Below are 27,582 nucleotides of genomic sequence, written 5' to 3'. Positions count from 1 at the left end.
AACACAAAATACTCATAAGGGGATGGAAATTTTATTTACTGTGATTTCATTAGTATAAAATGCATATGTGTATTAAAACATCATTTATTATGTGTTATCATAAACACGTTTTAACTAATTTTTTTGAAGTTTAAAAAGATAGATATGGGGCTGGGATATAGCTCAGTAGCAAAGTGCTTGCCTAGCAATTACAACATCCTGGGTTCAATCCTCAGTACCAAAAAAGAAAAGACAAAAAAAAAAAAAAAATACAGTTAAAAAGATAGAAATGCAGGCTGGGAAGGTGGCTCAGTGGTAGAGTGCTTGCCTTGCATGCCTGAGGCCCTGGGTTCGATTCCTCAGCACTACATAAGCAAAAAGAAAAAAGCCGAAAGTGGTGCTGTGGCTCAAGTGGTAGAGCGCTAGCCTTGAGCTGAAGAGCTGAGGGACAGCGCCCAGGCCCAGAGTTCAGGTCCCACAACTGGACCCCCCCCCCAAAAAAAGATAGAAATGCTAACTACTTCGATTTGTTGCACAATATAAAATCATCACTGTACCCCACAAATATGCATAGTTAAGATAACACATTTTAGAAAGAAAATTAAAAATTAAAGTATAAGTATATATAAAAGTATATTAAAGTATAAAGTATATATAAAGGTATGTATATATAAAGGTATGGGTTTTCAAACCCATAAAAAGAACATTAGAAATTCTTATGAGGCTGGATGCCAGTGGTTTACACCTGTAATCCTAGCTACTCAGGAGGCCAAGATCTGAGGATCGTGAGTCGAAGCGAGCCAGGGTAGTAAAGTCCTTGAGATTCTTTATCTCCAATTAACCACCAGATAACTGGAAGTGGTGCTGTGGCTCAAGTGGTAGAACACTCGCCTTTAGCTGAAGAGCTCAGGGACAGCACCCAGGCCCAGAGTTCAAGCCCTACAATCAACCAAAAAAAAAAAAAATTCTTATAACATCAAAAAGTAAAAACTAGCCAGGCACCAGTGGCTCATACCTGTAATCCTAGCTACTCAGGAGGCTTAGATCTGCGGATCATGGTTTAAAGCCAGCCTAGGCAGGAAAGTCTATTAAACTCTTATCTCCAATAAACCACCAGAAAACCAGAAGTGGTCCTGTGGCTCAAAGTGGTAGAGTGCTAGCCTGGGTCAGTGCCCAGGTCCAGAGTTCAAGCCTCACAACTGATCAAAAAATAAAAAAGTAAAAACTACAGGGCCAAAAATATGGTAGTGTTTGCCTAGCATGCATGAAGCCCTGGGTTCCATTCCTCAGTACCTGGAAGTGGCATCGTGGCTCAAGCCTTGAGTAAAAGAAGCTCAAGGATAGTGCCCAGGGCCTGAGTTCAAGCCCCAGGACTGACAAAGAAAAACAAAACAAACCTACAATGTAGTAAGATAAAGCTTTAAGTTGCTGCATGTAAATCTTGTAGTAACTCTGTAGTTTATAGTACTTTGGACTACTTATCTTTTTTTTATTCCATCTAATTTATTTTTTGGCCAATCCTGGGGCCAGAACCCAGGGCCCCAGCACTGTCCTGAGCTTCTTTTGCTCAAGGCTAGCACTGGCTAGCACTCTACCACTTGGGCCACAGAGCCACATCCGGCCTTTTCTGTTTATGTGGTACTGAGGAATCGAACCCAGAGCTTTATGCATGCAAGGTAAGCACTCTACCACTAAGCCACATTCACAGCCTCCATCTAAAAATTTTTTTTTCTTTCTGCTTATGTGGTGCTGAGGAATCGAACCCAGGGCCTCATGCATGCAAAGCAAGAGCTCTACCACTGAGCCACCTTCCCAGCCCCCCCATCTAAAAATTTTTAACCCTAAATGAAAACATGTTTTTGTGAGCAAACATAAAACTATTCTTTCTATATCCAAAGTTCAAAGATAACCTTACTTTTTCCTTACTCAGCACAAGATATTGTTTCAAAAACATTTAAGAAATCTGCAATAACAAATGGTTCCAAAGACTGAGCCAGTTCTGCTATCCATTTCTGACACTCTTTAATACTGATTTCCTACTGTTGCACATTTGAAAATATTAAGTTCCCTCTTCTGTTACATTCTCTTGGCTGTACTTCATTTCTGAGACTTTTTTTTTTTTGCTGTCCTGATCTCTTATGTCTACTACTCAAACACTGCCACCTACATCAAAGAACACAAATCTTTTTTGGCTCCAACTTACCTTCCAACTAAGATGTCCACTATCAGTGCTAATTCCACACAAGAGCCAGAACTGTTTGAGCCCAATGAGTAAGAATCTAACAGATACCAGGCCCTGGTTGCTCACATCTGTATCTTAAACTACTTAGGAGGCTGAGATCTGAGATCAAAATTCAAAAGCCAGCCTGGGCAGGAAATTCCCAAGACTCTTATCTCTAATTAACCACCAAAAAGCTGGAAGTGGGCCTGGGACTCAAGTGGTAAAGTACAAGCCTTGAACTAAAAAGCTCAGGGACAGCACCCAGGCCCTAAGTTTAAGCCCTAGCTAGGACTGGTGCATGAGCACATGTACATGCACACACACATGCACATGCACGTGCTCATACACACAACACAAATCTCAGAAATCACTGCTCACTTTATATACTCAGTTATACCAAAAGTTTTCACATGACAATCAAAATTTAGTGATGGCTCCTGGTCTGGTCCCATGCCACAGCACACTAGTAAAAAAGAAGTGTAAGCCAGGCGTCGGCGGCTCACACCTGTAATCCTAGCTACTCAAAAGGCTGAGATCTGAGGATCGCAGTTCAAAGCCAGCCCGGGCATGAAAGTCTGTGAGACTCTTATCTCCAATAAACCACTAGAAAACCGGAAGTGGCGCTGTAGCTCAAGCAGTAGAGCTCTCACCTTGGGTTTAAGAGCACGGGGATAGCGCCCAAGCCCAGAGTTCAAGGCCCACAACCAACAACAAAAAAAAAAGTCTACAAAATTCTAATGCTTACTTCAATGAGTAGGCTAAGCAGTCTGACATAATGATGGGTAAAATTATTATTTTTAAATAATCTTACATCCCTAAAACCCAATCACATAATGGAAAACTATAAACTGGCTCAAGTCTTCATATTCCATTTCCTACTATGATAATATAGTGGGTTTGAGTTTGGAAGGAAACAAAAGAATGTGTGCTAGATTTTGCTTTCAAGGGTAGAAATGTAAGACAGGAAACACTTCCATCTTTTAGTTAATGACCACGCTAGGTACCCAACTACTAACATTACATTTTACATCAGGCTTGGAAATAAAAACCTTGAACTAAGTTTGAAGCTAGCCTGGGAAAACAAATCTGAAAGACTCTAATCTCCAATTACCCAACAATTAGCTGGATGTAGAGCTCAAATGGTAGAGAGCTAGAGGCAAAAAAAAAAAAAAAAAAAAAAAAAAAAATTGTATGAGAGTGGAAGGCCTAGAGTTCAAGCCCTGGAATTGAGTGCATGAGCACACAGACCCACATCCACAGAATAAAATCTTAAAGTAATAGCTAGTTAACATACCTCTCCCTCCCCAAGTACTGGAAACAGAACACAGAACCTCTTGCACGCTATTTTACTACTGAGTTACATTCTCAGCCTAATAGAGCATTATTATAAGACAAAGTAATAATATTACAGCCCTGGAAACATGAGAAATTATATAGGACTCTGGACACTCATACACAGTGAAATCAAAGTATATAAAATATTTATCGAAATGAACTCCAGGAAATGGAAACAGGGTTTTATTTGTATTTCTTTGGTTGGTCATAGGGCTAGAACTCTCTGGGCCTGCGAGCTGTCCATCAGCTCTTCAGCTCAAGGAAGCACTCTACCACTTAAGCGACAGTGCCACTTATGCTTTTCTGGTGGTTTACTGAAGATAAGAGTCTCACGGATTTTCCTGCCTAGGCTGGCTTTGAACCATGATCCTGAGATTTCAGCCTCCTGAGTAGCTAGGATTACAGGTTTGAGCCACTGGTGCCTGGCAAGGTTCTTTTTTTTTTTTTTTTTGTCGGTTGTGGGGCCTGAACTCTGGGCCTGGGTGCTGTCCTTCAGCTCTTCAGCTGTAGACCAGCACTCTACCACCTGAGCCTCAGCCCCACTTCCGGCTTTTTCTGCTTATGTGATGCTGAGGAATCGAACCCAGGGACTCATGCATGCAAGGCAAGCACTCTACCACTGAGCCACCTTCCCAGCCCAGGTTATTTCTTAATTGTTATTTTTCCTCTCTTTTTTGTCTTGTTTGTTCATTGATATGTCTTTGGAGAATAAGAGGGGACACAGAAATGGAAGGACAAAGGGTGAACAAATGCAGCAGTAGTACCCACTAGACACTGTTGAAAATCAACTTTACAACTTGTAAGTAGGAAGGGAGGGAAAAACTGGGTGAAAACAAGGGAAGGAGTGATATTGTCCAAAAAGACATGCAGTCATTGCCTGACTTATGTATAACCTCTTTATACCTTCATAAAAATTTAAAAATTTTTAAAAATATTATTCAAATATTCACGTTTTTTTTAAATTTTATTTTATTTTATTTGAGACCATACTGTACAGAGGGGCTACAATTACATGGGCAGGACAAATATTCACGTTTTAAGTTTCTCAAAAACAGTGCTCAAATTCCAATTTAAAAAAAAACACATGAAAACCAAAAGGGGTTTACAACCAACTATGGAGTGAATAAGTCTATGCAGACTGAAGAGTATGCTACTGACATCTAAACCAACTTTTGTGTTTCCACAAGTTCTGTCATTATAGTTGTAATGGCTGCTTCTGCCTTACAAAGTGTACTTTATAATAATATGGATTATCTTTTTTATTAAGAACCCTTGAAGCCGGGTGCTGGTGGCTCACGCCTGTAGTGCTAGCTACTCAGGAGGCTGAGATCTGAGGATCGAGGTTCAAAGCCAGCCCGGGCAGGAAAGACCGTGAGACTGCTAGCTCCAATAAACCAACCACCAGAAAACCGGAAGTGGCGCTGTAGCTCAAATGGTAGAGTGCTCGCCTTGAGCTGAAGGACAGCGCCCAAGCCCAGAGTTCAAGCCCCACGACCAACCAAAAAAAAAAAAAAAAAAAGAACCCTTGAGAACTGACAAAGGGAAATGAAAATGTGATAATCATTAGACCTGCTAATCTATTAACAGTTCTGTCTTTAATTTTGCAGTAACACTAAGATGTTAGCTTAATAGAGTCTTAGTATTTCATGCCAACATATAGAGCTAAGTATGGCATTCCAGTGATAAAAAAGCAGAAACATAAGCAGTGATACTACGTGAACTTCTTCAACCAAAGACATTGATTAAGGAAGGGAAGTTAACCTTTTGACAACTTCAAAAAACAAAGCTAAGAAGTCACCTCTCCTCTAACCCAATATCATGATAGTCTAGTTACATAAACTAATTTAATAGCTGCTTGCAATCAATATATTATCATCTTATGAAGATTAAACAGTAAATACTTAGATTACAAAGCACTTGATTAAGTTTGTTTTGAGATGACCAAATTTATAATGAGATTAAAAAGTTGTAAAAGTTATGAGATGTGGCTGAAGTCTTCATGGAGTCAAGATATTATAATTCAACAACTACAAAAGGAAATTATCTTCTTTCTATTAGTGAACATAAAATTTTGCAATCACTATTTTTCTTGCACACTTACGGTTTGGGTACTGTGTTTTCTATAAAAATCAACAGTGTACTCATCTGTCCCCATTCTTTTTGCTCCAAACTACATTACTTTACTAAAAATATTCATATAAAACCTACAAAATAGCACTTGAATACTGGTCTTGTCAATGTCTCTCAAACTTTTGTGTGTGTGGTGTGTGTGTGTACGTACTTTTTCTTGTTGTTTGTTGGTCATGGGGGCTTGAACTCTGGGCCTGGGTGCTGTCCCTCAGCTCTTCAGCTCAAGGCTACCACTTGACAGTGGTGCTGATACCACTGTCAGCTTTTTCTGCTTATGTGGTGCTAAGGAATCGAACCCAGGGCCTCATGCATGCAAGGCAAGCATTCTACTACTGAGAGCCACCTTCCCAGCCCTGTGTAAGTACTTTTTAAAATAGGGATTGTAAGGGTGATTACAGAGGGGTTAGAGTTACAGAAGTCAAGAAATGAGTATATTTCTTTTTGGACAACATTGCCCTTTCCCTCAGAGGTCTCTCCCGGTTTTGCCCTCTGGTCCCCACCCCCAAGTTGTATAGTTCATTTTCAACATACTGTCTAGTGAGTACCAATACTGCATTTGTTCATCTTCATCTGTGAGAGGAAGTTCTGGCAAACTCTTGGAGGGCAGTGTTTTCCATTCTAGATTTACATGCCCTCTTAACCCAGCACTGACCATACTTTTACCCAGTGGCTATATATATGTGTCATCTCAAACTGGGAGGAATCACCATCATTTGTATGCCCAAATTCATTTCAATAATTTGAACTTGGGGTTATGGATCTATGGATTGGGCTTGCACTTGTTAGGCAGGTGCTCCATTACTTGAATCAGGCTTTTTGTTTTCAAATAGACTCTCATTGTTATCCCACACACACACTGGCCTGGACTGCAATCCCATTTTTGCTTCCCAGATGTATCTGGAATGACAGGGGCATGACACTAGGCCCAGCTTTGACTGGACTCAGAGATCCTACAAATCTCTGACTCCCAAGGATTATGGGTGTGAGCCACTGTGCTTGGTCTCCAGTTTAACTTTTAATTTTTTTGCCAGTCCTGGGGCTTGAACTCAGGGCCTGGGCGCTGTCCCTGAGCCTATTTGTGCTCAAGGCTAGAGCTCTACCACTTGAGCCACAGTGCCACTTAGGCTTTTTCTGAGTAGTTTATTGGAGAGAGGAGTCCCACATACTTTCTTGCCCGGGCTGGCTTCGAACCGGGATCCTCAGAGCTCAGCTCCTGAGCAGCTGGGATTATAGGCCTGAACCACTGGCACCCGGCCTAACTTTTAAAACTTAAAGGAAATTCGTAAGATCTTTTTCCAGATTTAAACGTGTCTAATACTTAAACTTATTTAAGAAGGCACAACCAAAGAGTACATCCTTAGAAGAAATCTGAATGACATCTTTTATTTTCAAAATCATGCCACCTTCTTCAAATCTCACTTCCTCTGTACTACTCCCCACATTCCTGTAGGCAAATCAGCGATGAACACGGCTCCTCGTACTCCGGATTCTTAAAATGATCCACCGGTTCACGAACAAGAAAGCCCTATCGTCTAAGCACTGAAACCTAGTAATCTATCACGCCTTGAACATGCCCAATGTCCTAAATTAGATCCCCAAACGCTCCTTTTCTCTCTTTCCCATATTTCTCTTTTTCATTGCTTCTCAACCCTTTAGGCAGGCTTCTTCCCATCCCGCAGCCACTCCTCCTTCCACTCACCCCAAATCCTTGCCCACCCCAACCACCACCCATCCCCATCCCCGGTTCCGGAACGACCCCAAGCCTTGAGGCCAGCACCGGTCCCGGGCCCGCCCTCACTCCCACCGCCACGGCTCAGAGCATTTCCCCGTCAGGGTCCGGACTCCCGTGGACCCCCGACCTTCCTTCTCTGCGCGGCTCGCAAACGCCCCAGGCCGCGTCGACCCCTCCGTCCCTGCGGACCCCTCGCCCCTCTCCTGCGCCCTCGGCGTCGTCTGTCCCCAGGCCGTCAGCTCAACCACCTCCACAGCCTACAGATTCCGTTCTAAGCGGATTCGGGGCTCCCGCAACCGTCTCCCCCCGGCCCGTCCGGCTCCACCCCGGACCCCCCCCCGCCCTCACCCTCGGCGGTCGGCGGACCCCCCCCCCCTCGCCTCAGTCCCGGCGCCCGCTCACCTCCGCGGCGGGAGAAGGGCTCCGGGGACCCAGCACAGGGTCCGCGTCCGAGGCGTCCGAGGCGCCGTCGGAGTCGGGGGTCCGGGGCTCCTCGCAGGAGCGCAGCGCCTCTAGCGGCGGGGGCGGAGCCCGGGGCGGGGAGCCCGAGGGCCGGCGGGGGCGGGGACGGAGGCGGCCGCGCGCCGGCATTGCGCCAACGCCGTCAGCGCCGCGCCGGCACAGCTCCAATCCCGTCAGCGCCGCGCCAGGCAGCTGCTGGGGCCGGACCGGAACTGCTTCGGGAGGAGAGGCTTACGGGCAAGGGGGCGGGGCAAAGACCGGAAGGGACTCGGCTCCAAACTGCCAGAGAGAACTGGGGAAAACCGGGCGGGGGGGGGAGGGGGGAGTAAGGGGGGGAAACGTACTAAGGCGCATGCGTCAAACCAGAGGCCTACCCTGAAGAAGAATAAAGGGTTCACAGAACCACAGGATTGGTAAATGGTGCTAGGGCCTAGGAAGAGGTTATTCTGATTCCTTTGGAAGGAGGTACCTTCTCTTCAAGAGCCAATCACCAATGATTATTATTAACATTTGCTGCCCCTTGACCCTACCAGTGCCTATGCCCAATGCTTTGTATCTCTTTCAACCCTACAAAGTAGGTAATTCAGTAAGGTCAAGAAGCATACTGCCTGACAGATCACAGTTAATATGTGACCAAGCTAGTATTGCAACCCAACTCCACCGTGAGAACCTAAGGTTTGCATTCTTCAAATCTACTCAACCAGTAAAGATATTCTCCCAACCCAGGCTGGGCGCTGGCAGAAACCCAAGTCCACAGCCAGCAGCCCATCCTTGACTATCTCCCTAAGCAAGGCAGGATCAACTTTGGTGGATCTGGATGAGGTGGGAGAAGGTTCTGAGGTAGGTAGGGATGATCTGGGGTCTTTCCCCTCAAGCTGTACTTAAGACCCAAGGGCAGTGGGGAAGCCTGCAGACTGAGGTTCATATCTCTGGGCCCTTCCAGGGCCTCTATGAAGTCAAGTGAGAGAATGAGAGTCTTTTTTGTTGATAATGATCTCTGGCAGACTGACTACTCAACCTTTTTTCCTTCAGTTGCTCTTGATAGTGTTAAGTATATTAGAGGTGCTATAGGTCTTTGTGACAAGAGCACCTGTGGTCACTGGCTCTCTAATAAAGACACTCCCAATTTGACCTCTCAAAATTGGGAGGTGGCTTTTCTGTTTCTCAGGACTGAGTTCCCATGCAACAAGAAGAGAACAATAGCTTTTATAGGCAGAAGCATCTCCCTCCCACCCTGAAAACATTTCTGATGTCAGGCCTTTGGGATCTCAATTTTTATTTATTTATTTAATTTTTTTTGGGGGGGGGGGGTTGGTCGTAGGGCTTGAACTCTGGGCCTGGGCGCTGTCCCTGCGCTCTTCAGCTCAAGGTAAGCGCTCTACCGCTTGAGCCACAGCAGCATTTCCGGTTTTCTAGTGGTTTATTGGAAAGTCTCACAGACTTTCCTGCCCCGGGGTTGGCTTTGAACCGTGATCCTCAAATCTCAGCCTCCTGAGTAGCTAGGATTACAGGCGTGAGCCACCGGCGCCTAGCTCAAAATTTATTGTCAGTGCTCACCTCTTTTATTTGATATATAAAACACCTTCAGCCTTCTCTTTTGAGATATGACACGCCATTATAAGGGCCAATGTTCAAACCTTCCCCTACAAACCTATGGATACCTTTTAGATGCTTTCTTCCAAGTCTCTCCCTACATTTCTCTGGCTTTTAAACTCTGAAAATTTTCCCTGAGCTATGTAATCCAAATATTCATCCAACAAACATCCAGTCCCCATACTGCCCCTATGAGTTTGTGAAACACCCAGACCTGGCAAGTTTTTTCTGTCATTCATCCTTGGAGCCAGCTACTTCTCCACTATGGATCTTTGTTTTAACTCAGTCCTCAGAACCAAATTGCCTTTTATTTATTTATTTAGTCATAGGACTTGAACTCTGGGCCTGGGCGCTGTCCCTCAGCTCTTCAGCTCAAGGCTAGCACCCTACCACTTGAGCCACAGCGCCACTTCCAGTTTTCTAGTGGTTTATTGGAGATAAGAGTCTCAAGGACTTTCTTGCCTGGGCTGGCTTTGAACCTTAATCCTCAGATCTCAGCCTTCTAAGTAGCTAGGATTACAGGCTTGATCCACTGGCGCCCAGCTCCTAATTGCCTTTGTAGGGTCTAAATATAAGAGATACTCAGAAACTGCTTTTGTAGAAAGCCATGAATTCCTCTCTTAGACCCAAAAAATAACAGAAAGCAGAAGAAAAGCCTAGCATTTTTCAGTTTTGCTTTTTGTTTTGTTTTAATAGTGTACATTAGTTATAAAGAAGGTGATTTCATTGTGATATTTTCACAATGTCATTTTTTTATCTGTCTTTTGCTCTGAACCATTCACCTTGAAATGCAGGAAATACAGGGCTGCTTGGTAACAGCTTTACAATTTAGAATGGAGTAAACTACCCTAGAAAAAGAATAGCAAAGCCTCTACAGGACAGGAAAAAATGACTTGCTTATCCTGACCAGATTACTTAACAACTTCTCCAAAACACCTACCAGGACTGAGATAATGTACAACCAGTTCTCAGTTTGACCCAGGATTGTTTAATAATTACATATCTTTCACTTCAGCCCCCAAATTCTTGGTTATTTAAACCTAAAGCTCATGCTTGTGCTTGGAAGATGGGTTTGAGTGCTTACTTTGCTTTTTCCGTTAGTGGGCCCAGGACATATAGTAAACTTCCTTTCTCTTCCCTTCACGTGATTTGTCTCTTTATTTAGTGTGTTGGGGTGAATGGCTGAACCTGACATGTGGTACCTCTGGAGATAAGCCTGGGGCTGAAAACTCTGGTTTCATAAACCAGAATTCAACAAATGTTGCAAAGTACCTACTGTCCAGGGGTGGGAACCTTTAGTTTGCCAAGGGCCATTTCGATATTTGTAACATCATTCTCAGAGGTCAATATAGCAAGATGGCTTTGACCAGCCCAAAAGGCAAAAAAGAAAATGATACTAGGCTGTCCAAAGGACCTTATTAGGCCCATGAACCAGAAGTTTCTCACCTTTAACAGACACCAAAAATCCTTTGTTTTGTTAACCCTCACAACAATTCTCAGACAGGTGTTGAGTCAGGATAGATGAGGCAGGAAAATTACATTTTTAACAAATATTGTGAGAAAAAAAGTATTCTTTTCTGTCAAACTAAAGTGTAAGTTCATTGATATTTCCTGGTTGCTTTATTTACTTCAATTGTAGTTATTGTCTGTACTGCTTGTTACTAGTTAGCCATGCTAGGAAGAGAAGTTTTGTGTTGAAAAGGTTAAAATAATAAACGGTATTTGCTAAGTGTGTTGCTTGTTACCAGCTACCCATGTTAGTAGATAAAGCTTGCCTTGAAGAAGGTAAAATCACAAACTGTAATTGTTACAAGAAAAAACAAACTTTTGATAGGAATTAAGGAATTGGCCCCCTTTCTAACTTTGGTAATCAACTATACTTAGAATGTGAACATAACTCCTTGACAGTTTGGTTTGGGACTAAAAAAAAAAAAAAACCTAATGAACTGCCCTGCATGGTGTGTTTGCCTAGCTCTGGGTAGAGTAATGGTATTGCACCTTTTTGCATAAAAGGAAATTGCCTTGATGAAATCTCCTATATCTCGTGTGTCCATTCATTTCTCAAACTGGAGAGTTGTGCATTTCTAATAATAGCAAAAGAGCTAATGGTATACATGTTAGGCCTGCCCAGGAGAAAAGTCACCCCCCATCCCCCCACCCCCAACATTCCTCTTCCTGAAGGACAGCAGGTAACCTTGCCAGAAATCACCTGTAGGAAACCAGTAATCACCTGTCATTGTCAATCACCTGTCAGTCACCTGACTGTAAGTCAGCAAAAGGACACCCCCTACCCCTACCCCCCCCCCCCACCTCTGGCTTTGAGGTTACTTCTTCATCCTCTATAGTTACACTGCCTTCTCACCCTTCCCTACAACTTACCCTAGAGGGCAGCCCAGAAGTTTGACCCTTCCAATAAACTCACTTCTGCCTTAACTGTGTGGCAGTCTCTTTTCAACAACCCTTATATCTGGTGCTGAAATCCTCAAGGGGATAGTGTCAGGAGTCACTACATCCCATCTGCTTCTGTGAGGGTCAATTCACCTTAAAAACATAAAGATGGGGCTGGGAAGATGGCTCAGTGGTAGAGTGCTTGAAGACAACATACGAAACCTGCCATTTTAGAGTTTTGAGATCCCATTTCCTGTATGTAGATCAGTGTATGCAGGAAGTGTCTCTCTGTTTCTTCCTACTTGACCCTTTTACACTAAAATAAATCCTTGCCAAAACTTTTCACTCTTTTTTGTGTTGATCATGGGGCTTGAACTCAGGGGCTGGGCACTGAGCTCTTTTTTGCTCAAGGTAAATGCTCTACAACTTTGAGCCACAGCACCACTTCCAGTTTTTGAGTGTTTAGTTGGAGATAGGAGTCTCATGGAAACTTTTCTTCCTAGGCTGGCTTCAAACCACGATCCTCAGATCTCAGCCTCCTGAGTAGCTAGGATTACAGCCATGGGCACCTAGTGAGACCTTTTTTGTGGGATTCTTTGTTGAAATTCATGTGTGGATCTCAAGGCCCTGTGCTTTTGTGTGGAAATGGGGAAGCTGAGGAACAGCCTCCCTCATCATCTGGCGATGGTATGATTACCCTTACTCTACAGATGAAGAAACTGAGGTTTATCAAGGTAGCAACATTCAAGGTTCTGATTCCAGGTGAAATATGGATACTGGATCTAAGCAATACCATCTTGTCCTCATCATAGTCTTGTCCTGACTACCATCTTGACATCTTCATAGATGATGGTGACTTTCTGAGAACTATAGAGGTGATATAGGTCATTTGTTGAATGGCAGATGTGTCAGTTGTTTAGCTCCAGGAAAGTTTTGCTCCAGAGTGTACTTGCCCTTGGTTGTCTTTGATTGTTCCTTTAGATAACTGGCCCTTGAGTGCCCTAATTGTTCCCTCCAGATAGTTTGCTTTGCTTCTGTAAAATACAATTTTGTTAGGTGTAGTTTCTCATACCAATCGTGTGATTTTTGCCTTTATAAGCTTTGTATTAACTGCATACAAAGCTGCAAGTTTTAGGGGATATGAGTCCACTTGCAGTTCTTGGCTTTCTAATAAAGACTGATGATTTGACCTCTCAAGATATGACTTCTATGTATCTTGCTGATCAAATTTCTGTATAACACAGGTTCTCAGGGAGTTTGGAGATGGAACTGGCTTGAGAAAAACAGGTCTTGTCCTCTCCAGAGGCCCCTGGTACTTGCTGAGTCACTTGCTCCTGTCCCACCTGCTCCTGCCAATCTCTGAGAAGGGGAATGACACTGGAGAAGCAGAGAGGAATGACCACAGAGGTAGAGGGGTGAGCAGACTGGCCCATGGCTGAAGCCTCGCTCCCAGAGCCAAGGGAAGACTTGGAAGCCACTCCTTGTCCCAGTGTCCTGCAGCTAGAGGAGCTCTTGAGAGCGGGGAAGGCCTCTTGCAGCCGAGTAAATGAAGTTTGGCCCAATCTTTTCATAGGAGATGCGTGAGTAGTCGCTGGCACTGAGGTATGGGGTGAGATGAAAGAGAAGTGGCCCTTAAGCTCTTTTCTGGGCATAGGCGTATGTGAGAAGAAGGGATAATTTTTCTATTTAGAGAGTCCCATGGCCAGATTTTCTCCAGGACTCTTACACCCCAGACTCAATGACCAGGTTCAGCCACTAGGGGGACAGGATTTTTGCAGAGGGTCCCCAAAGTCCCTAGAATCTTCTGGCTTATCCAGGACAATGAGCTAATCGGTGGGATAGAGGTTAGGAAATAGTACTTAGGGTAGGAGATGAGGATAGACCAAGATCCATCCCTCCACTTTCTGGTCCTAGCCTTCCTCTTCCTGATAGAGTGGGTGGAGAAGCATGACTGCAGGTGAATCAGAGAAGGTGTTACCTCTAAATATTTGCAGATTAGAGTCAGGTATGAGGTGGTGACCAGTAGAGGCTGCATGTGGGATATGTGTGGGAGGGCATAGGGCAAAAAGGGTGGAGCAGCCATGTCCCAGGGCTGAAACAATCCCTTTTCTCTGGGCTGGAGATAGAGCATCTGAGGGAGCAGAGGGTCTAGAGATAACCCCTTCCCACCAGAAAGCTCTCGGGGTGGAGCTGTGGCCTACAAACCCCAGTTGGGGATTGCCAGATTCTAGCTTCATTTGGACCCTTCCAGTTTCATACTCCCAAAGCAGAGAGGAAGCAAAGCTTCCTTCCCAGACCCTACTGATCAGCCAGCATCCAGCGCCCTTCCTGTCCTCCCCAGGGCCACTGCAAACAACCGCTTTGAGCTGTGGAAGTTGGGTATCACCCATGTGCTGAATGCTGCCCATGGGGGCCTCTATTGTCAGGGGGGCCCCGACTTCTATGGCAGCAGTGTGAGTTACCTGGGGGTGCCAGCTCACGACCTCCCTGACTTCGACATCAGCACCTACTTCTCCTCTGCAGCTGACTTCATCCACCGTGCCCTCAACACACCTGGGGGTAAGATTTGGGGCCAGAACCCATAGCCCATCCTTCTCATTAGTGGGGAAGATGTTCTGTTTTCAATCGGTCATCCGGTTTTTCCTGTCCCTGGTCCTTAAAGCCCTCCACTCAGTGCTCCAGCTTTGTGTCAATTCTGGGGCTTGAACTCAGGACCTCATGCACTTGGTTATTTTACTCCAGGCTGATGCTCTACTATTTAAGCCACAGATCCAATTTCTGTTTATATTGCTGGTTAATTAGAGGTAAGAGTCTCTTGGATTTGTCTGTCCAGGATGGCTTTGAACCACAATACTTGAATATCAGCCTCTTGAGTATTATAGGCATGAGCCACCAGCTTTAGACCTATGCTCCAGCTTTTTATCTAATCCCATTGCTTTCCAGTTGTAGAAACAGGCTGAAATAGCATCATAAATTTGGGACAGCCTTGGGACTGGAAGCTAAATCTCCCAAAGAGCAGAGCAATTCTTTCATTGCTTCACTCAGGCTTGCAGAATCACCATTTGATACCCACATGTTTGCCCCACGGTACTTCCAAATGAAAAAAAGCAAGGAAATTAAATACCCCAGGTACTATCAAGGAGCCAGGAACTCCTGGTTTGTGTTCATCCTGGACGACAACTGTGCCCTTAGTACATGACCTTGGATAAGCCAGTATCCTTCTCTGGACTTGTTTCTTCCTCCATATGATGGCAATAATAAGACTATAACTCACGTTGCTTCACATCCAAAACAATTTGGCATCTTTTTTGTTCTCATCCATTCAACCATCAGCTATTTATTGAGGATCTTCTTTTTGTTGTTGTTTTTGCTGGTTGTGGGACTTGAATTCAGGGACAGTGCCTTGGCCCTTGAGCATTTTTGCTCAAGCCTAGAGTTCTACCACTTTGAGCCACAGTACCACTTCCTATTTTCTGGTGGTTAATTGGGGATAAGAGTCACATGGGGACTTTCCTGTCTAGGCTGGCTTTGAATTGCAATCCTCAGTTCTCAGCCTCCTAAGTAGCTATGATTACAGGTGTGAGCCATCAGCATCTGGCTTATTGAGTAGCTTCTGTGTGCCAGGCCACTAAACTAAATTCTGGGAATCCAGACTTAACCTTAACCCTCATGGAACTTGCCAGTCATATTGTAAAATGGTGGTACTGATATGAGAGGACTCATGTGAACACATGTGCTACAGGAACACAGCCCAGAGGATCAGAGAGACAGGGACACAGGGACTTCCCTCTTAGCAATTTCCACTGAAGCCATATGCAAAAATGAAGAGCTGCTCTGTGATTCAAGTGATACATGAGCAGTGAGGAAAGCCTGTGGGAGGAAGCCATGTCTCAGGCTGATGGATTTAATCCATTTGATGGATTAGTAGTAGAAGTGTTAGTCAGACTAGGGGAAATATTTACCAGATAGTAGGAATAGCATGTGGTAGGACTAGAGGTCAAGGACCATGATAGCTTCAAAGGACCAAAGGCAAGTCTGTGTTGCTCATGCCGAAGGCTGGGAGTTCTCTGAGGTGATGATGCTCAGTCATATGCAGAGTCCTGATTGCATCCCAAGATAAGTCAAAACAGGTGATGGTTTACCTATTTGAGAAACTAGGAAACTGAGGCCCATAAAAGCTAAGTGATTTGCTCAGGGTCTCAGAGTGTACCGAAGGCAGAGTCAACCATGGAACTTGGGTCTCCACCCCAGCCACTGGGTGGGTCTTTCACTGTGATGTCTTCTTCCTCAGCCAAGGTCCTGGTGCACTGTGTAGTAGGTGTGAGCCGCTCTGCCACCCTGGTTCTGGCCTACCTCATGCTGTATCAGCAGCTGTCCCTGCGCCAGGCAGTGGTCACTGTGAGGGAGCACCGATGGATCTTCCCCAACCGTGGCTTTCTCCGACAGCTCTGCCAGTTGGACCAGCAACTGCGGGCCACAGGCCGGAGCTGAGGGGCCAGGTAAGGAGGGACAAGGGGATGTAAAGCTGTGTGCTGCTGGCAGTGAGAAGTTGGCTGAGAACCGGGCAGGGGATGTGTGATGGGTTTGGCTGGCAGGGTTGAGTGTGGCTGGAGGTGAAGGTAGAAAGGGTTCCTTCCTGGTCCACTCCTCAAGCTACTGAACTTCTTTAGTCTACCCAAGGTCTCATTTGGGCCTGGTAGGACCCCTGCCTAGTGTCTCTTGAGCCCTCCAGACAGAAGAGGAAAGTGAAGAAGGGTTGGGGTGGGCCTTTCAACCTGCTTTGGGTCACCATCACTTCCCACTAAGGGAAAAGCACAGACAGGCCTGTGGTATAGGTGAGCAAGCTCTATGGTATAATGACCAAGAGGGAACCTGTTCCCATTGGGAACGGTAAGTTCCTAAGCCTGCTCTGTCTCCACAGGACTGGATTAAGAAAGTTGGCAGAGCAGCAGATCTCTAATCATATCTAATCACCCTATTTCCCCAGCCTGGAGCCTAACACACCCTGACCTCTGACTTCAGCATCTTGCCCATCAGGCAACTGGTAATTCATTGGTTGCAGCATTGCACAACCTGTGGAAGTGCCATCCAACCAATTGTGTCATTGGAGCTCCCAAGAGTGGTTCAGTGCACAGCCTATGCAGCTGTACCCAGCAGGGATAAAGATGAGGGGGCTGTGGAGGGAGGATCTTTCTCTCCATAAACCATGGACACCAAACTTACCTCATCTCTCCTTGTACTTACATGCCCTTGCTTGACTTTACAAACAGGATTCAAGGCAGAAGCTAATTTAGGTGACAGCCAGCCTAGGCCTTTGTTTACGAGCTTATAACAAAAACTCTATCGCTCTTCCAGAGACAGCCCTTACTCCTGGCCATAGGGCTCTGCCACTTTGCCGCCCTGGGACTGGCCCTGCTGATGCTGCTGGAGGCTCTGGCCCCAGTGGATGCCCAGAAGACAGTGAGAGCCTGGCATGGGGCCCATTCTGGAGCCCACTACTCCATCCGCTTCCTGTGTCCTTCCACTCCTCCCAGCCACTGTCTGCAGTCTGCACAGGTGAGAGTCAGCTGACCTCTCAGCCAAGCCCTGAGAACCCTTGGCTAGGGAATCCCCTTGTTCCCTAGAAGGAGCATTCTAAGTGCTTCTGACAGCCATTGACCACAACCACCTCCCCCACTCTCCTAAGCCCGAATCCAAGATCTTTAAGCCATCCTAATCAGCCTTGGGGAGCCCTTAAAGAACAGCTTCCTGGCCCCATGAGAGAGTAGGGCCTTGGCCAGGGATGTCAGGGATCATTCTGGGGCTTGGCATCCTTGAGTGGAGAAAGCATGACACAAAATAAGACTGGTTCTTGGACCAATCTTCTGACTGCAGAATGGCATTGGCCTAAAGTCTGGCTCTGTACCCACTTGTGCCTGGCTGCATTGCCTTCCACCTAAGTCTGACTGATATTGATTTCTGGCCAATCCTGTCTTCTTCATTCCCCAACTAAGGGCCCCTGAGACTGGTGCAGCACCAGTGTTACCCATGCCATCAGTTTGTGCATGCTCTGGACTCGGTGTTTCTCAGTCCCCCTCCATAGATCTATCCAACTCTCACTTTCAACCCTGGCTCTGCACAACCCTCAAAAGCCAAGGGAGAGTTTCTTTTCTTTTCCTTTCTTTCCTTTTTTTCTCTCTCTCTTTCTTTCCTTTTCTCCCTCCTTCCCTCCTTCTCTCTTTCTTTTTCCTCTCCCTTTCCTCCTTTCCCCTTCCTCCCTTTTCCCATTTCCATTTCCATCCCTTTCTTGTGCCATTACTAGGGCTTGAATTCAAGGCCTAGATGCAGTCCTGTAGTTTTTTTCACTTAAGACTAGCACTCTACCAACTTGATCCATAGCTCTATGTCTTAATCTTTGGTGGTTAATTGGAGATAAGCATCTCATGAACTTTCCTGCCCAGGCTGGCTTTGAACCTTCAGATCTCACCCTCCTGAGCAGCTAGGATTATAATAGGTGTGAGCCACTGTTGCCTAGACCAAGGGAGATTTTCTTTTCCTTTCTTTCTTTCTTTCTTCTTTCTTTTTTTCTTTCTTTCTTTCTTTCTTTCTTTCTTTCTTTCTTTCTTTCTTTCTTTCTTTCTTTCTTTCTTTCTTTCTTTCTTTCTTTCTTTCTTTTGTCGGACATGGGGCTTGAATTCTGGGCCTGGGCGCTGTCCCTCAGCTCTTCAGCTCAAGGTGAGCACTCTACCACTTGAGCTACAGTGCCACGTCGGTTTTCTAGTGGTTTATTGGAGATAGGAGTCTCATGGTCTTTCCTGTCTGGGCTGGCTTTGAACCACAATCCTCAGATCTCAGTCTCCTGAGTAGCTAGGATTACAGGCTTGAGCCACGGGGGCCCGGCACGAGAGATTTTCTGTTTGTCTGGTTTATGTATTTTTCAATGCTGAGATCAAACCCAAGCCCTTATGGGTGCCAAGTAGGTGCTCTACCACTGAGCTAAAACCCCAGCCTACCAAAAGGGATCTTAAGATGGCTTCATCTTTCTTCTTCCTGCCCAGCTGCCCACATCTAAAGATACACATACCCCTGGCAGACCTCTCTGAGCTGATGCCCAGAAAGACTAGGACTGAAGCCTGGACCTGGGGAAGGTGCCTGGCTGGGCATGGCTCTGACCATGATACGGGACCAGTGGACAAGTTGGGAGTGGCAGGGGGAGGATGAAAAGGGAGAGGGAGCAAACAGCATGCTTTATAATTGAACTCAAATCAAAAAATAGAAACAGCATCAAGAGTGCAGACACAGGCGGCTGGACTGCTCATCAGAAAAGACCACAGCCTGGGCCAGATACCATCACAGGTGAGTGATTGCTCCTAATTCAGGGGTCCCTGAGCATGTTGGGTAATGGGGTGTGCCTTTAAGTGATGGGCAAGTGAGAAGAATGCATTGGGGACAAATAACTCAGAGGCAGAGGGACAGATGAAGCACGAGAGTCAGAAAGACCTTGCTGTAAGACTTAGCTCTGATACTGATTGGCCATGTGAACTTGAGCATATTGCTTAATCTCTCTGAGCTTCAATTTCCTCATCTATAAAATGGGGATGATATTACATGCCTCATAAGAGCACTGTGAAAATTAAGAGAGAGGGCTGGAAATGTGGTTTAGTGGTAGAATGCTTGCCCAGCATGCATGAAGCCCTGGGTTCAGTTCCTCAGTACCACATAAATAGAAAAAGCTAGAAATGGTGCTGTGGCTCAAGTGGTAGAGTAGTAGCCTTGAGAACAGACCCTGAATTCAAGCCCCAGGACTGGCAAAAAAAAGGGGGGGGAGAAAATTCCAAGAGAAAACATAAGCATTGAGCTTTGTCTGACATGTAGTATATATTTTCTCAATAGGTAACAAATATAATTGATTTTTTTTTTTTGGTTGATCATGGGGCTTTAACTCTGGGCCTGGGTGCTGTCCCTGAGCCATTCAGCTCAAGGCGAGTGCTCTACCACTTGAGCCACAGAACCGCTTCTGGTTTTCTGGTGGTTAATTGGAGATAAGAGTCTCATGGACCAGCACTGGTGGCTCACACCTGTAATCCTAGCTACTCAGGAGGCCGAGATCTGAAGATCATGGTTCAAAGCCAGCTCAGGCATGAAAATCTGTGAGACTCTTATCTCCAATAAAACACTAGAAAACCAGAAGTGGCACTGTGACTCAAGTGGTAGAGAGCTCAAAAAGAGTCTCATGGACTTTCCTGCCCAGGCTGGCTTTGAACTGTGATCCTCAGATCTCTGCCTCTTGAGTAGCTAGGATTTCAGGGCACCCAGCTAGAATTGATTTATTTTTATTTTTTAGAATTGAATTTTTAAACATGATATTTCGGTTTGAACTCAGAGCCTCGCCCTTACTAGCCTGACACTCTACCACTTGAACCATGCCTCCAATCCTGCTTTTTGTTACTTAGGATATGATCCGACAAACTTTTTTTCCTGGGCTGGCCTTGAATCATGAGTCTCCATATCTCAGCCTTCTAAGTAGCAAGGGTTACAAATATGAGCCATGAGCACTCAGGTTGGTGCATGTTGTAATTAAATAAACCTCAATGTAACATTGGGAGATACAGACCAAACCTCCTCACCCCATAGGCAAGTGTCCCTTTACCTGGAATATAGCCAAGGCTTGAAAGGGTAAAAGCAATTCTGGTGTTGATAATAATAAAGTGCACTATTTATCAGGCATCTAGCATGAGGGAGATCATGTAGGTAGCACTTTAAATTTTGAATTTTGGAAGGTAGTAGGTCAGAGAAGGCCACATAGACACAAGCAGAAGACCTGAGAATTTTACTCATACCATTTCCCCTCCAAGGCTGTACCATAGTACCCACCTGACAGCTGCCTGTCTGTCACTGTTATGGAGATTTCCCCAGTGTCTTCACTACTTACCCTGAGGTCTCTACCCTGGCCTGTTCTGTGTCTCTCTACAAAGAGGGCTGGCAGCTGGGAAAATGTCTCTGGGAGTTGCAGCTGAGGTGGAAGGCTAACAGCTACCCTGGAGGCTTGGGGTTGGCCTGAGGATAAAATGGCAGGCAGGAGGTCATGTTTGGGGGTGGAGGGTCGGGGATGGGGAAGACAGGCAAAGGGAGAGCAAGCTAGAGAGGAAACTCATATGGAGACAGAAGGCAAGGGTATGTCCTTATAAGCAACAGCAGTGCAGGGTCAGGGTCAATGAAAGGTAGAACAGGGAGCAGATCAGCACCAGAATGAGTGGGAGTATAGCACTCAGGGCCCTAGCCCCGCTGGACATCAAGGTCCAGCTTCACCCTGCTGAGGCTGAGGACATACAAAAGTTTAGACAGGGCCCTCTGCAGGTCAGGGCCAGGGGTGGTAGAAACTAGAGGAGCTATAGTTGAGAATCCCATTCCCTGAGTGCTGCAGGGTAGGTGGTTCTGATTGACAAGGTGGACTGTGACCCCAATGGGCCAGAGCAGTTGGTTGGGGTGAGCATCTGGAGTGAGATTTGAGGGGGACATGACCAGGAGTATTCCTAGGTCCAAATAAAAGCTCCATTATCTAGACCAGTGCTAGGTCTTCTAAGAAGCTGAGGCTGGAAAGAGCAGGATTGGGTACTCAGCCAGAGCCAGGCTGCCTGCTCTCAGGAATAACTGGGGTGTATGGCATCTACTTGGCCACCAGGGGGCGGCCTTACCCCATGACAGGCTCAACAAGCCTGAGCTGAAAGCTTGTGTGGCCCTGGCTGAAGCTAAAGCAGCCCCATCTATTGGTTCCAGATGAGACTGCAGGACTTCCCTGGATTCTGTCTTTCCCTGGTTCCCACAGCTCCCCTCTCTCACAATGTAACTCCATTGCCCTCTGCCTGTCCTTACTTCAAACAGATACTTCTCTCTCTTGCTGGGGACTGAAGCCAAGAGAATGGAAGATCAGGCAAAGCCATGATCTTTATTTAGCTAATCAAGAAAGGGAAACTGGCTTAGCCAGGGACCAAGACCTGCTCCTGGCCACAGAATCAGTTATGGCTGAAATCTCAAGGGACACAACCAGTGTCTCCACCCTCCCTTCAAAGTTCCTCCATCTTCAGGGAGTTATTGGTCAAAAGCCTTCTACCACAGAGACGACAAGGCGAGAGAGGGCCTAGGGTTTGAAAGACCCATTGCTTCAGTCCACAGTAGCATAGATCTGCTCTTAACATCACCTCCATGGGCACCTCAAACACTATGAAGTCCCCTACCTCTATGGTCTCCCCATCTCTACAGGCTTCCCACCCCTGTATGTTCCCCACCCCCACAGGGCTCCATAGTCATCACCTGGAATTCTAAGCGCTTCACAGCATCTGTGTTCTAGGTAGAATCTGACTAACCCTGTTCCGCTCACCTGCTAGTCCTGTCCCTATACCTAGTCCCCCATTCCCAGCCCCTAGACCATGCCCTAATTAGGTGGCAGGCCATTTAGCCTGCCCTGAGAGGTCACAGTGGGGGATGAAGGGAAAATCTGGATCTTCACTTCCACCCTGCTCACCGGCCCCCAGATGCTGGGTGAGCCTGGCCAAGCCGGTGGCTTCCTGGGTACCCATTTCTCTTTCTGGTCCTGGCACTGCCTACCAGAGGGAAAAGATGTTCTTTCCAGTTTGTAGTTTCCCTAGTTACTGGTTGAGGGAACCAGGGACAGTTGGCCAAGACAAGCCTTCCTTCCAGTCTCGGCACCAGACTCAGGTTTTGGTGCCACTGCCAGCCCAGCCTTGCAAGGTCTCGGATACCCTGAGTCACCTGACTCCAGACATATCCCACCCCACCCGGGTGAGGCCTACGGAGCCACATGGGCCTGAGTCGTGGGGGTAAGAAGGACAAGCCCAGGGTCTGGAGGAAGATGTGTAGCTCAGCTAAGCCGGGGCCCCCTGAGAAGACACACTGGTTAGCGACTGCTTTATGGAATCCCCAAACATGGCAAGTGAAATGTTGGGGCAGGAAACTAGCACTTAGGGGACTGGTTTGAAACCCCAGCCCTACTCAGTTACATGATCTTGTGTTGTCACTTAAGAAACCTGGAACTTCGGTGTCCAGCTATAAAACAAGGATACCACAGGGAGGCCTTAGAGAAGGGAGACCAGCTCCTTCAGTATAGAAAAGTTAACAAAGCTCATATCCACTGGCCTGTATCCTGGAGAGGGGCTCTGATCTCATGCACCTGAAAAAGGGAAGTGCTGGGGGCTTGGGTACTAGTCCTGGAAACAGTCGTGGGGGGAAAAGGCTTGAGATAAGTTGCCCAGATTGGGGTAGGGGGACTTTGATAGCCTTAGTCATTTGGGGCTTCCATGTCTACAAAGTCCCAACTGACCAGCCACTTAAGGGTTAAGATCTAGACTAGTACTACCACCAGAGAACCATAAAGTCCCAAAGCCAAAGTTTTCAACATCTGTGGTCCTGGGTAAGGGCTGGAGAGGTATCTGTCCAATGTCATGGCAGTAACAGGGAGTTCTGTTTCCCTTGTTGCTGAGGAGAAGGTTCTAGGTCTTAGCCCAGCTCAGCTGGTGAATAACCTCATCTGAAATCCTTCCCACACCTTCCCAGGGGCCCCTGGGAATAGTATCCTGGGCCTCCCTGTCAGCAGGACCAGCCCTGGAGTACCTGTCTCCAAGCCACTGCAGTGTCCCCTCTGTTCCAGGATGGAGTCACTGCAGAAGTCGAAGATCCAGGGGGTGAGCCGGGGGACCCTCTACCAGCCGCCCACACTGGCCTCCCTGCAACGCTTGCTGTGGGTCCGCCGACCCTCCACACTCAATCACATCAATGAGGTCTGGCCTAACCTCTTCTTGGGAGATGCGTGAGTAGTATCTTGGGGCATGGCGTCTCCATGCGAATGGCAGCATCAGCCTCTACCTTGAAAGACAGAAATGACACCTTCTGCATCCCACCATCTCTTTCCACATTTTCCTTTCCTCTTCTATTATTGGCACTTTTTTTTTTTTTTTTTTTTTTTTTTTGTCGGTCGTGGGGCTTGAACTCTGGGCCTGGGGCGCTGTCCCTCAGCTCTTCAGCTCAAGGCAAGCACTCTATGCTTGAGCCACTTCTGGTTTTCTGGTGTTTTATTGGAGATAAGAGTCTCACAGACTTTCTTCCTGCCCAAGCTGGCTTTGAACCATAATCCTCAGATCTCAGCCTCCTGAGTAGCTAGGATCACAAGCGTGAGTCACCAGCGCCTGGCTATTATTAACACTTTTAATGGTGGAAATAGAACGCAGATGAGGGTGGGCATGGTGACTTAGGACTGTAATCTTTGCTGCTTAAGCCAAGATTGGAAGAATCACAGATCTGACGTGGTGGTCCTTCTGTAATCCCAGTGACTTATATGTCCTTATTTTAAAAAGTTTGTAGCAACACGTTCTGTAGCTTGTGGTTTCACAGGTACTTGATAAGCATAATGGTCTTTCTTTGTTTATCTCCATCTACCAACCACATCTTATTGGTTGCAGAGTATTTCTAAATGTAACTATACAGTGTTCCCTTTTACCTGTGGGAAGTATGTCACAAGATCTTCATTGGATACCTGAAATGAGAGTACCAAGTTCTACCTATTCATACATACTTATTAAAAATTTAATTAGCCAGGCACTGGTGGCTCATGCCTGTAATCCTCACTACTCAGGAGGCTGAGATCTGAGGATCACAGTTCAAAGCCAGTCCAGGCAGGAAAGTCCATGAGACTTTTGTGAGTGTGTGTATGTCTATCCTGGGCTTAAAATCAGGGCTTGGGTGTTGTCTCTGAATTCTTTTTGCTTTAGGGTAGAGCTCTACCACTTGAGACATAGCTCTACTTCCAGATTTTTTTTGGTGATTAATTGGAGATAAGAGTTTCACAGACTTTCCTGACTGTGCTGTGCTTGAAGTGTGATCCTCAGATTTCAGCCACCTGAATAGCTAGGATTATAGAAGTGAGCTACCAGCACCTGGCTTGTGAGACTTTTATCTCCAATTAACCACTGAAAAAGCTGCAAGTGGAGCTGTGGGCTCAAGTGGTAGAGCACTAAACTTGAGCACAAAAGCTCAGGAACAGTGCCCAGGCCCTTAGTTCAAGCCTAAGGACCATCATCGAAAGAAAAAAAGAATATAATGAACTAAATTAGACAGGGTAAGGGAGTAACAAAATAGAATGATTATTCCGTTCAGTAAGGATCACTTGAACACTGCATTACCATGGCAGTTAAACGGATAGCTAATGGCTTCTAAGTGACTAAAAAATGGAGTAGAATATACATAGTGAACACTATATACAACAGGAAGATTCATATCCGGGGCATGGCTTAGCAGGAGAGTGCAAAATCTAACACATCACTCACAATAGTCAACAATTTTAATTTATGACTTGTTTATTCCTAGAATTTTCCATTTAATATTTTTGGACTATGATTGCTTGAGTAAATGAAACTGTGAAAAACAAAACCTTGGAGAAAGGTTAATATTTTATCATAGGATACTAACAGGTTCATATTTATGATTTTTAGCTGTCTTAAATATCACTTGATTCATTCTATGCATGTCTGTGGGCATACTTATTATCATTTTTTAGGCAAGTTTGGGGTCTGAACTCAGGGCCTTGCATTTGGCTAGGCAAGTGCTCTACCACTTGAGCCATACCCCCAGCCCTTATTGCTTAGTTTTCTCAATAATTACATCCAGCTTTTTATTGGTTGAGATGGACATTTTACCCCCACTGATCTCAAGCCACAGTCCTAATGTTCACCTCCTCAGGAGTTAGGATTACAGGTATGAGCCACTGATCTCAGCCTCATGAGTAGATGTCATGCTTTGATTCTATTCCTTGAGGAATAGTTGGGGCACACAGTACATGTAGTGTTCTATAGCTTTTGGTAAATACAGGCAAACTGCCCTTGAAAACAAATGCTCTAGAGGAGCCCCTTTATCAGGAGAGTTGACTGGTTCCAATCTCCACCCTTCAAGAGGAACAGTGGGGTGACAGGCAAGGTCCAAGCCAGTCAGAGCTGACCACTGAGATCCTGATAATTCCTCTCATGCTCCTCCTTCAGGTATGCTGCCCGGGACAAGAACCGGCTGGTCCAGCTGGGCATCACCCATGTTGTGAATGTCGCTGCAGGCAAGTTTCAAGTGGACACAGGTGCCAAGTTCTACCGTGGGTTGCCCTTGGAGTATTATGGCATTGAAGCTGATGATAACCCCTTCTTCGACCTCAGTGTCTATTTTCTGCCTGCTGCTCAACACATCCGAGCTGCCCTCAGCTCTCCCCGAGGTGAGCTGCTGGGAAGGCAGTGGGTGGGTGGGGCCAGGGAATGCTAATGGGCTAGGATGGGTGGGTTGTATAGAACACCAACCCTGTCAGCAACCCTACGGGGCAAATAGCTTCTGCCATTTAGTGTCTCTTCTGGGACACCCTGGAAACTAACAATGTCAGATGGTCATCAGGAAGAGGGCAGTGGGCAGAAGGCACAAAACCTAGCAAAGACCCCTAGCTGGCTGGCCCAGGATGCAGGAGGAGGGAAGAAGGGGAGCAGTACTAGGGGAAGGTGAAGAAGGGAGGGAAGTAGACATGTAATCTGATGCAAATCTAGGAGGCCCCAGGAGTTCAGGAATCTCCCCTTCCATCTGGTCCCCAATCCCAAAGGATATCAGCTGAAGCAGCCTAGACCAAGAGAAGGGAATTCTGTTTCTCACCTCAATCCTGCTGCTTCTTACTGTCTTTAAGTCAGTCTCCTCTCTGTCCATCTCATTTGCCTACCTGAGGACAGTGTAGGTTTCCCAAGATGCTGGCTAAAAAAGATGGCTATAAGCCATGGGTTGGTTGGATCATTGCTAGCTCACTCAGGAGGCTGAAATCTGAGTGTCACAGTTCAAAGGAAATTCTGTGAGACTCTTATCCTCAATTAACTGCAAAAAAAAAAAAAAAAAAAGAAAGAAAGAAAAGAAAAGAAAAAAGCTGTAAGTGGAGTTGCTGGCTCAAGTGGTAATGCTCTAGCCTTGAGCAAAAACAAAACAAATGCTCAAGGGCAGTGCCCAGGCTCTAAGTTGAAGAATCTATGCATGTGTGTGCACGTGCACACGCGTGCACACAAACACACACACATACACAGACAGAGATGGCTACATGTCTCTTTCCCCAAGGCCAAAAGAGGTAGGTGAGGCTGGGGGCTAATGCTGGGTTGGGTCTCCCCACAGGTCGTGTGCTGGTCCACTGTGCCATGGGAGTGAGCCGATCTGCCACAATTGTCCTGGCCTTCCTCATGATCTGCGAGAACATGACGCTCGTAGAGGCCATCCAGACGGTGCAGGCCCACCGAGATATCTGCCCTAACTCAGGCTTCCTTCGTCAGCTTCAGGTTCTGGACAACCGGCTAGGGCGGGGGACAGGGCGGCTGTGACTCAATGAGCAGCCAGGAGCCCTGACCCTCCATCAACACAGTGTGACCCAGTCAGTCTGGTCCTGGGAATGGTTGCCTCTGCTGTTTCCAGAGGCCCTGAGATGTCAACAAGCAGGCTAAGGGGAAGGGTGGGGTGGAGGGACTTAGCTGAGGCAGGGGCAGGGAGAGCCAGCCTGGTAATCTTTAGACGGTGAATCCCCCGACCCAATCCAGAGATTCTTTATGCAAAAGAGAATTCAGTCTGTCTCTATAATAAAAAAAGGTTCATCATAATAAACACAGGAGATTGTCTGGTGGTTTGTAAGACAAGGCTTAATATTCCCAAGGGCTGCAACAATCCAGGTTGCTTTGGCAGCCTACCTAAGGAAGAT

The 27,582-nt window shown here is 46.2% G+C and overlaps 2 protein-coding genes across 4 annotated transcripts in view; one reads left to right on the top strand and one right to left on the bottom strand.

The window, feature by feature from the left end:
• Positions 1-20,769, bottom strand: part of Samd8 (sterile alpha motif domain containing 8) — a 62,893-nt gene extending 42,124 nt beyond the window's left edge. The window contains exon 1 of one of the 2 annotated variants that reach the window (XM_070020653.1): positions 20,752-20,769. Coding sequence is in view for 1 of the 2 variants with exons in the window: in XM_070020651.1 (XP_069876752.1) it covers positions 7,800-7,988 (189 nt within the window). In the remaining variant the exon portion in view is untranslated. Of the gene's footprint in view, positions 1-7,799; positions 8,014-20,751 lie in introns of those variants that run through there. The other variant, XM_070020651.1, reaches the window with a different exon arrangement.
• Positions 13,272-27,482, top strand: Dusp13b (dual specificity phosphatase 13B). Of its 2 annotated transcripts, XM_070020654.1 has the most exons (8): positions 13,272-13,420; positions 14,182-14,399; positions 16,132-16,339; positions 17,196-17,396; positions 19,096-19,175; positions 23,485-23,643; positions 25,865-26,085; positions 27,009-27,482. In XM_070020654.1, exons 3-8 carry the CDS (start codon positions 16,253-16,255, stop codon positions 27,209-27,211), a joined length of 951 nt encoding a protein of 316 aa, XP_069876755.1. In that variant the 5' UTR covers positions 13,272-13,420; positions 14,182-14,399; positions 16,132-16,252; the 3' UTR covers positions 27,212-27,482. The 2 variants fall into 2 exon arrangements, with proteins under 2 accessions (XP_069876755.1, XP_069876756.1); XM_070020655.1 differs by lacking the exons at positions 13,272-13,420; positions 14,182-14,399; positions 16,132-16,339; positions 17,196-17,396; positions 19,096-19,175 and adding an exon at positions 22,174-22,657.
• The last annotated feature ends 100 nt before the right edge of the window (positions 27,483-27,582 follow it).

The sequence above is a fragment of the Dipodomys merriami genome, unplaced genomic scaffold (assembly GCF_024711535.1).
Source record: "Dipodomys merriami isolate MVZ:Mamm:240054 unplaced genomic scaffold, mDipMer1.0.p SCAF_14, whole genome shotgun sequence".
NCBI classification, from domain to species: Eukaryota; Metazoa; Chordata; class Mammalia; order Rodentia; family Heteromyidae; genus Dipodomys; species Dipodomys merriami.
The sequence above is the reverse complement of the archived record's forward strand: the minus strand, read 5'-3'. Positions and strand labels throughout refer to the sequence as shown.